Source organism: Lactuca virosa, chromosome 4 (genome assembly GCF_052849685.1).
Source record: "Lactuca virosa cultivar CGN04683 chromosome 4, Lactuca_virosa_CGN04683_v6, whole genome shotgun sequence".
In the NCBI taxonomy this organism is placed as follows: domain Eukaryota; kingdom Viridiplantae; phylum Streptophyta; class Magnoliopsida; order Asterales; family Asteraceae; genus Lactuca; species Lactuca virosa.
In genome coordinates, this window is record NC_136429.1 from 529,192,886 (window position 1) to 529,203,409 (window position 10,524).

General features: G+C 34.0%; 2 protein-coding genes across 3 annotated transcripts; both read left to right on the forward strand.

The window, feature by feature from the left end:
• Positions 1-4,224: 4,224 nt before the first annotated feature.
• CI51 (51 kDa subunit of complex I) lies at positions 4,225-6,833 on the forward strand. Its single transcript, XM_079046699.1, has 3 exons — positions 4,225-4,368; positions 4,929-6,398; positions 6,539-6,833. The coding sequence occupies exons 1-2, from the start codon at positions 4,366-4,368 to the stop codon at positions 6,390-6,392; spliced, it is 1,467 nt and encodes a 488-aa protein (XP_078902825.1). The 5' UTR covers positions 4,225-4,365; the 3' UTR covers positions 6,393-6,398; positions 6,539-6,833.
• A 1,580-nt stretch (positions 6,834-8,413) lies between these two features.
• On the forward strand, positions 8,414-10,178 carry LOC145103745 (uncharacterized). Of its 2 annotated transcripts, none has more exons than XM_079041016.1 (3): positions 8,414-8,538; positions 8,695-8,820; positions 9,882-10,178. In XM_079041016.1, the coding sequence occupies exons 1-3, from the start codon at positions 8,503-8,505 to the stop codon at positions 10,059-10,061; spliced, it is 342 nt and encodes a 113-aa protein (XP_078897142.1). In that variant the 5' UTR covers positions 8,414-8,502; the 3' UTR covers positions 10,062-10,178. The 2 variants fall into 2 exon arrangements, with proteins under 2 accessions (XP_078897142.1, XP_078897143.1); XM_079041017.1 differs by having other exon boundaries at positions 8,425-8,538; positions 8,701-8,820.
• Positions 10,179-10,524: the final 346 nt, after the last annotated feature.

Sequence of the window (10,524 nt, forward strand, 5' to 3'; positions counted from 1 at the left end):
TTGGTGAAAGATGAAGATCTACCCAAAAGATGATTTGCAATGGATGAAATCAAAGGGTGTTACTAGGTTAAGAAGGATAACAAGAAATCAAAACGGAAGAAAGGCTTACATTCTTGAAGATCGGGGTGAAAAGCTCGATGATAGTTAAGAGAGAAATCGATGTTCTTGACTTGGAAACTGAGGAAATGGCTTAGAAATGAAGGGATATCACTCTTATGGAGGGGGTGTACGGCCAACATGGGTGTACGGCCGCACACACATGTGTGTACGGCCGTACACTCATGTGTACGGCCGTACACTCCCTCTAATGGAGTGTTCGGCTTGATTTCGACGCGAAGAACTTACGCAACTCAATCCTATACCCAATGCTTGAATGTACTGAGCTTTGAACCCTTAAACAGACTCTAAACAAGGCTAAAAGATAGCAGAAACGAGTCTGACACTCGGTTGGATTGAATGGCTGAACTTACAAGGCAAATATTTTCGGGTTGTCACACAAACCTATCCGATTTTAGCCGAAAGATTTGCTTTGGTCCGATTTGGGAAACAAAATATAAGTCAATAACTAGCCGTTAAAAAAATACAAAATTACATATTTGATCCATATACGGTTGACAAATAAAACAAGTGCATGGGGTCTTTATCACGTTTAAAATGAATATGGGATGTCATTTTGGCTAAGGATGTTAAATTTTTTAGTTAAGACCCATGTGAAATGATATAGTTGACGTTCGTATGACATGGAACATTTCTGTAATTTTATATATTATTTATTAAAGTCATTTATATGTTTTATTATTTAGATTTTTTTGACGTTTTGTTTGAATATATATTTTAATGTTTTTTTAACATTTTGTTCTCTTATATTTTTTTTTACGTTTTGTTTATTTATATTTGTTAAAGATTTCATGACCACTATAATTATAATTGGTAGCATAATTCATTTATAATCATGTTTTCTTTATTCCTTTTTGTTCTTTTAATATATATATATATATATATATATATATATATATATATATATTCAAATATTTAACTATGTAAAGCATATAAGGGTGTATAATTATTAGTTTTGTAAAACTTTTTATAAACATTTTTTGTAAAACAAAAAAGAATAAAAATATTTGTTAAATGTGAATAGGATTAATATAGATTATGTATAAAGTTATTTATTTTAATAAGACTAATATATAGGTTCATCGGAATCCGTAACTGTAACAACCCGTATTTTTCATGAAACTTCTAACATTCAATTCTGAAAAATATCAGAGTATTAACATTGTTTACAAAACTAAAGTTTCAAAAAGTTTTTCAAAAGTATTTCCAGAAACAAGTACATGTGTATCAATCCATATCCTAACCACAATTCAAGCAACATGAATATAAGCATGAAGCAAAAATTTGGTCCATGTTATTGATGCTTCTAGGTCTACTCTTTTTAGGGCTTGCTAGTTGCTACCTGAAGCTGTAAACACATGGAAACATATATATCGAACAACAAGTTTGGTGAGTTATAAAATATCATAACATACATAAAAACATTTTTCTTATCTCGCATACTTCCTATTTCTAACTAATCACATAAGTGACCATACATCTTTATTCTTATCGATAAACAATTAACCGGTCTCTGTTATATGTACAGTTTCCATGCAAAACTCTAGATGTTCTTCATTCTTGTATCTTACTCAAAAACATATATGTGCACACATTAACATAAGTAACAATTCATTCTTATGATCTCTATTATTCATAACATAAGCATACCAACATAAAATCAAAATATGTTACTATCTAGTAAGATCATCATCTACTAATCATACAATCTTGTTATGACATCAAATCTAACTCTTAAAACCATACTCTGATGAAAATATAACTCACATCTTTTAAAGACAGTAGCAACATACTTCCAAACCTTCTTCAATTCTTCTTGTGGAGAACTCCAACCCCTCCTTTTCCACAACCTATATCATTCATACATATTAAGCTCTTTTTAAACATGTCTTAACCCATTAAGAGCTTAATAGAAATTCTAGCCAAACACTCATATTTTGGGTAAAACTTCATAATGACAATCCTTTGCCAATAACTGGACAAACAACTTAATTATGGCTTCATAACACTTAATCCATAAAGTTTTTAACACATTTCAACAATTTCATAATTTTCCAAAACTAGGGATTCAAACCTTGACAACATCACATGGATTTAATCACAAAATCTCCATAAAAATCATGCATTAAGCTCCTAAACACTTAATTAAACATTAATAACAAGCTTTCTAAGATTAATCTTTCATATCTAGCTCAAATCACCAAAACACCATTAAAGTCCTAAAAAGCTAAAAAAAATGGAGAAGATGATACCTCTAGGAGCTTTTGATGTTCAATCTTTGCCATAACCACACAAGATCGCCTTTTGATCCTTCTTCAATCTCCATATCACCGGGAGCTTGGATCTAAAGGGTTTGGGGGTGTGTTTGTGAGTGAATGAGCTCTAATCTGATCTACATTATGCTCTTGAAACCATGTCGTGTAAAACCTCTTACTGCGTCATGGTGCGTTTAACGAATCGGTGGTCAATTCCTTTCACGCCGTGGTGACAATTCTAAGGGAATCCTACTTTTGCCACCATGGTAGGGTACCTATATACCACGCCACAATGCAAAGTATGTTGCCTACGACTTACAACAAAAACTTACCCAAATCACCGCCTCAACCACCACGTCGCGACACCCCAACTACCGCGTTGTGGTAGAGCTCGAATCAGGTTTTCAATCCCTTTTTCAATGCATTTCCTACCCATTTCTCATACCTATTCATTCCAACTCATTCTCCATACATAAGAACACATTTTCATTACTTTAAACATATAACAAACACATAATAGACATTTAAAATCATTCTACAATTATAATATTACCATAAGGACCAAAATGCCCTTAATCACAAAATAGCAATCTAAAATACTTATACCAAAATTTTTAGATTATTATAGAAATGGGTGTCAATTTACACATAGCCTAATCGAAATTTGTATAACTCGAAAACGAAAAAAAATCTTAAAACAAAAAATAAAAGAACGAAAAAAGAACTCGGAAAGAGATAGTTGGTGAATGGAGAGAAATAAAAAGGGTGGACTTAACTGTAACGTTTTTGCATTTGTTTGTTTGTTTTTTTAGACATTTTGTTCGTTTGCGGGTTATATTTCAAAACAAATATTAAAAAATATGTTCGAACAAAACGTCAAAAAAATATAAGTGAACAAAATATAAAAATAAAAACATTAAACAATATATTCGAACAAAACGAAAAAAAAAATCTTCATAAAACATATAAACAACTTAAATAAAAACAATAATAAATAATAGATAAAATTACATAAGAAAAGAAAATATGTAATTTCATATGGGAGTTTATTGAAAACGATAACACAGTTAGCCAAAAAAATCTACCGCCCCGTATTCATTTTAAATGTAAAAAGGACCTTTGCTCAAGAATTTTCAAAAGGTCTTGTGATTATCTTTTTTGTCATGACAATGACCAAATATGTAATTTTGTAAAAAAATGTGTAAGTCAATAATGAAAGCCTGTGAAACGTGAACTCATCATTAGAGGTGGTAGATCGGACCATCGTGTCGTGTTTTTGTCTGACACGACACGACAAATTTATGTAACACGAACACGACACGATGTCATGTTTTTTTAACTAATACGAAAACACACGACACGACAATGTTTTATGTAACACGAACACGACACGACACGATGTCGTGTTTTTTTAACTAAAACGAAAACGGATCGATTAAAAAACGATAAATACGACACGACACGACAAAGGGAACATAAAACAACAATTAGTTTATTTAATTAATACTTATTTGTATATAACACAACCAACACGAAAAACACGAGAGACAAATGTTAAATCGTGTCAATTTCGTATTAATTTTGAACACGAACACGACACGACATCGTGTTTTTTACACCTGACACAAATACAAATACAAATTTCATTTTTGTACAAATTTCGTTTCGTATTATGTATTTTTATCGATTGTCCCCTGCTCGTTATAAATGATCCCTTTGTTATAAATGATCCCTCTATTGGGCTGTTTCGTCAACTAAAACTTGCGGCCCATTTCGTATCCACGCGTTCCGTTAAAAATCACAGGCCGAAACGTTCACGTCGTAATTCTGATAGAACCGCTGCCCCACAATAAAACCCATTTAAGGTCGTTGGATTACTCGGGCGACAATTTTGGGGGTCAAGTTGATTTCCTTATACTTTACTTCAAAATCTTCTCCAGAGTTGAATTGCTGATAATCAGTTCAGAAGCTTGTTTGCTGCATTTCCTGGTGTATGGTAAGAGTTTTATTTTTTATTTTATTTTAATTAATTAATTAATTTATTTATTTTTCTTCTGATTTTTTCGTTTCTGCTGTTGTTTGATTGTCGCCCTTCTCATGAGTTTCTTATAGATCCGATTTGATTTAGATGTGCTTATTCGAATCAGATACGAGTTTGTTTTTCTGATCTAGGAAAAAATTGGATAACTGAAAGTAAACGAAGAGAGATTTGTAGAAACCCTAGGGTTCTATGTAGTTTTCTGATAGCTGCTGTATCGAACTTCCGTGTTTTGTGGAATACTACGAAAAATCTGCACTTAAGTATGAAACGAGGGTTTGATTGCATAAAAATTGTGCCTTTCCCCCTTATTCAGCAGTTGGTTTATTATATGATGTTTTATTGCGGCCTTTTGTACATTTCCGATCTCTTTATTCTCTAAATCTCTATTCTTTTTGGTTATCTTCTTAATCGTGTACTTATAATCTTAGGCATTTATCTAAATTAAGTTAATTTGGACTAGATCAATCAGAATATTTGTAATCTGAACTTGTTCATTTTGGGATACTTTATGTTAGGCACCAATGAAGGGCATTCTTTCTCTGCAAAGGGCTGTTCTATCAAGGCATCAAAATGCAAACTGGGGGATAAATGCTACCGCTAGACTTTTCAGCACTCAGTCTGCAACAACCGCCACCACCGCCCAACCACCACCACCACCACCTCCACCGGAAAAAACCCACTTTGGTGGTCTGAAAGATGAAGACCGCATCTTTACAAACCTATACGGTTTACACGACCCCTTTCTCAAAGGCGCAATGAAACGAGGTGATTGGCATAGAACTAAAGATATAGTAATCAAAGGTGCTGATTGGATAGTAAACGAAATGAAAAAATCCGGCCTACGTGGACGTGGAGGTGCTGGTTTCCCATCAGGGCTAAAATGGTCATTCATGCCAAAAGTATCCGATGGTCGTCCATCTTATCTTGTTGTAAACGCAGACGAAAGTGAACCCGGAACTTGCAAAGATAGAGAAATCATGCGCAACGATCCACACAAGCTTCTAGAAGGATGTTTAATAGCTGGAGTAGGTATGCGTGCAACCGCTGCCTACATTTACATCAGGGGCGAATACGTAAATGAGCGTTTGAATTTAGAAAAAGCAAGAAAAGAAGCATACGCTGCTGGATTACTCGGAAAAAACGCGTGTGGGTCCGGGTATGATTTCGATGTCCATATCCATTTCGGAGCTGGAGCTTACATTTGTGGTGAAGAAACCGCACTTCTTGAATCCCTCGAGGGTAAACAAGGAAAACCACGTTTGAAGCCGCCGTTTCCCGCCAACGCGGGGTTATACGGGTGCCCCACAACCGTCACAAACGTGGAAACAATTGCGGTGTCGCCGACTATTCTAAGACGTGGGCCCGAGTGGTTTTCTAGTTTTGGTAGAAAGAACAATTCGGGGACTAAACTTTTCTGTATATCGGGTCATGTGAACAAACCGTGTACAGTGGAAGAGGAGATGAGCATTCCATTGAAGGAGTTGTTGGAGCGGCATTGTGGTGGTGTGAGGGGCGGATGGGACAATTTGCTAGCGGTGATTCCGGGTGGTTCTTCTGTTCCTTTGCTTACAAAGGATTTATGTGAGGATGTGTTGATGGATTTTGATGCATTGAAAGCTGTTCAATCTGGATTAGGGACAGCTGCTGTTATCGTGATGGATAAGTCAACTGATATTGTGGATGCGATTGCGAGGCTTTCGTATTTTTATAAGCATGAGAGTTGTGGTCAGTGTACGCCTTGTAGGGAGGGAACTGGGTGGCTTTGGATGATTATGGAAAGGATGAAAGTTGGGAATGCGAAATTGGAGGAGATTGATATGCTTCAGGAAGTGACTAAGCAGATTGAAGGGCATACTATTTGTGCACTTGGTGATGCTGCTGCTTGGCCTGTTCAAGGGCTTATTAGACATTTTAGGCCTGAGATGGAGAGGAGGATCAGGGAGCGTGCTGATCGGGAGTTGCTTCAAGCAGCTGCTTGAAAACAGGTTTGCAAATTGTTGTACAAAATAACATTCTACTTTACTCTTTTTTTACCAATTTATGAAATATAAAAAGTCTACCTGATTATGGCAGTGAAAATTAGATTTTTATAATTTATAATGCTGTTTACATTTTTGGTTTGTAGGCCGAATGATTTCATACATGGAGGAAAACAATGAGGCGCCTTTGGGGCATCATATGATTAATGTTTTAAGGTTTTTGTTGAAATACAATGTGATTGAAAACAGTACCCTCTCTTTAGATTGGGGGTAACTTTTGTGTGTTTAAGGATACAAAGACATCCTATTGTTATTATTGAACTTCAGTTAGCCATATGCTTTTGGACACATGTCAAAATGTTAATAAGCCGAGTGCATTGTTGTAATCATACAATGGAAGCTTTTTATAAGCTCAAGTTTCATGCCTTGTCAGAACATAAACTGTTGGTGGTTTAGCCAGATTTTTTTTTTCTTTTCATCTTAAATTGACGGAAGGGGGATTCTAATTCTCTTTCAAAATTCACCAGATATGGTTGCATTCTCTAAGATAAGAGTTTACCTATTATGATTGTATGTTGTATTTTTGTTTCTTTTGGCATGGATACTAAAGAAAAGGGTGAAAGTCCACCAATTGGTCTCATAGCTAAAATGGGAAGGTAAATTGTATTTTTTAGGTCATCTCATCTGAATCGAGTTTCTTTAAATTCATTAATCGAGGTTTATTTAATGGTGGCTGGACTAAATGTTCATAGCTTTTATAGTTATTTGTATGAGCATACCTGTAAAATTAATTAACTTTATGACAAAACATATGATAGAAGATGTTATGAAACATTAGTATCATCCAGATTTTAAATCTATAATTTTCATTTATTTAAAAGCTCTGCCCCGATAAATCTCATACTATTTATCAAATACGCTATCGCCTATCCGTTGTATATATAAAAAGTAATTTTACAAAGATCAAATGCGTATACCATACACGAAGCATTGATTCGTATATTTATAATTCACTAAATATAGTATTTTACATGATATATTGCACCTAGGGATGTGCATTAGAACCATCGGAACCGAAACTGGAACCGGAATTGGTAAAAAGGTCCGGTTACCGGTTCTCCATTTTTATGAAAACCGGTCTTGGTTCTAAAAACCGGAACCGGTTTGACATTTTTTTCCGTTTTTTAAAATGCGCATAACTCACTCATATGAAGTCAGAATTATTTAATTTTTTTTTCAACATGTAATTTGGAGTTTGTAATTCATTTTTGACTGTACAAACATATGTTTTGGTTAGATATTGAATCAGACATATTCCCCGAAAGAAAGAATATCGATGTTGCATTTTTTCTATTTCAACATTTTTTTTTGTTTTTTTGAATCTGTCACATTTTTTTAAATGAACATAACTCATTTATATGACGTCGGAATTACTTAATTTTTTTCCAGCATGTAATTTGGTGTTTGTAGTTCATTTTAGACTATAAAAACACACATTTTGGTTAGATATTGAATTAGTTATAGACCTCGGAAGACAACATGTCAATGCTGCGTATTTTCTGTTTCAACAATTTTTTTTTTTGAAATCTGTCCCGTTTTTAAAATACGCATAACCCATTCATATGAAGTCGGAATTACTTGATTCTTTTTTCATCATGTAATTTAGTGTTTGTACTTTAATTTAAAATGTAAAAGGTCAAAATTTGGTTAAATATTGAATCATTTACAAGTTCCGGAAAATAAAAATATTATCTATAATATTACAACCGGTTTTAGTTTGAAAAATAACCGAAAAAACGGGACCGGAACCGAAACCGGTGTTAGAACCAGCGGTCCGATTCCCGGTTTTTATAATATAGAAAAACCGGTTCCGATTCCGAACCGGTTCTAAAGCTCGTCCCTGATTGCACCCTACCAAGTACCAACACCCGTGCCACGTGGGAGTGGTAATAGCCAAAATAAAATAAAAATAAATAAAAACAAAAAACGGCTGGGAATGGGATTTTCCATATAATAATTTTCTGGCTTGCCTATAGACTATAGTCCACATCTTCTTCTGGCCAAGAATTATAGACAAGGACCGAGGACTGTGGGTATCTGCTTCTTCCTGATGGCAATGGCGACTCACTTAATCGCATTCCGGAAGGTTAGACCGCTTTAACTTTTTCTCTTTCACTCGTATTTTACAATTCGACTAGTTTCTCTTCGGTTTTGGGCAAAACTGTGTAAATTGGGTAGTTATTATGTAGCTGCGGATGAAAGTTTTTTGGATCTCTAATCTCAGTCGAATGAAATAAAATAGCCGCAGATGATGCAACATCAGATCGTGTGCAGAAAGAAGGAGAAAGGTCGAGATCAGAATTATCCCTATAAAGTCATCGAAGTTACTCCTCCTCCTAAAAGCCTTGGCGTTCGCTGCTTCCCTCCTGTAAGCATAAATCATCCTCAATTTCAATTTCATCATATGGTGTTACAATTCTACTATCTATTCATTTTGTCAGTACCTCCAAAATAAGGGGAAACTATTCGATCTTCCCATATCCAAAATTGATTTCCGGGAACATTTTTTTGTTATAATGGGAAATGTAGCTATCGATTTTGTGTCAAAAAGTTACAGATTTTGAGTAGAAAATTAGGCATCCTAATTGTGGAAGTCAACTGTAGCTCTTGTTTTGTAAAAATGGAGTGCTATTTCGTTTAGTCAAATCACATTATGATATATAATCGGTTAGCTAAAGTTAGGGATGATTACTTAATTTCACAAATGTCTCCATTACAAGTTTTCTTTCAACCACTCTTTGTTTTTCCAAATTTGATTATTTAACCCTAAATACAAAAGATCATAATCATACTCACCCTTAACCGAACAGGCTGATTATAATCACTTATGCTTAATTGTCTAATGTATGTGTAGCACCATTCTTCTTGTTAGTTATTTCTTAGTGTCATGGGTATTGAACTTTCGACTCTTTTTCGATTTGTTTTCTTGTGTGTCTACATTAACTAACAATAAACCAACAATAGAAGCATGAAAGTCAACTATTCTTTGATTTCTCCAAAAGCCGTATGGTTATTGAATTGTATAAGTAATTGATTCATTATAGATGATTACAAAAATAATTAGTAAAATAATGATACACTGTTTTGAATAAAGCAGTTAGATAGGTTGTATACTGTGGGATATCATTCAATCTTTCCTGTTTGACCTGTTATTAATAAAACATAACTGAGGGTATGTTTGGTATGATGGAATGGAATCAGTCCATTGTCATGTTTGGTTTGGCTTGAAGGAATGGAATGAGTCATTGAAATATGTTTGTTTTGTATAATCTCTATAACTAAATAAAACTAAATTGATAGATAAAGAAAAATGTTATTTTTATAAAGGAATGCACTAAATTGCTAAATAAGAGGTGGCATTTTGGTTATTAATTATCTCAAACAGGTAAAATGTAGAAGTTATTTATGATTTTGTTTGTGTGATGACAGAACTTGCAATGTGGAGATGGTGTGACAATTGAAGGGCAAAATTACACAATCTCAGCAGTAACTCACAGGTATCAGCTTCGAAAAGGTAAATATGAACCTTTTGAGAAGAGGCTTGATGTTCTCTCCACTGGAAGATACATATTGAATTTATATCTTGAAAATTTATTAGAACAATCTTAAAGAAACAAATCAAGTAGATTAAAATGTAAATCCGACTTTTAGGTCAAATAAGAGAAATGTACAACTTTTACTACTCATGATGCTATCGTATTATTACTGCATGTTAATTATGTTCAATACTGGAAAATTATGTTAAAAACGAACTCATCATCACACATAAATCATAATCTATCACTAATGACTTTTTCGTCCCTGTTTCCGTTTTAGTATAAACTAGACACGGCGGAAGTAATGGACTTAAGAAGTAATAGAAAGTAAAAGGAACTCTTTCAATAGCAATAGAAACTTAGGAGGACTTAAGTTGCCAAACCACAAAAGTCAGGGACAAAATTGAAACTTAGGAGGACTTAAGTTGTCAAACTACAAAATTAAGAGACCAAAGTTACTAAATAGCAAAGTCCACCGAATTTGCTATTTAGTATAGATATAATGACCTCAGGTTGAAAGTGGATAATGATATAAA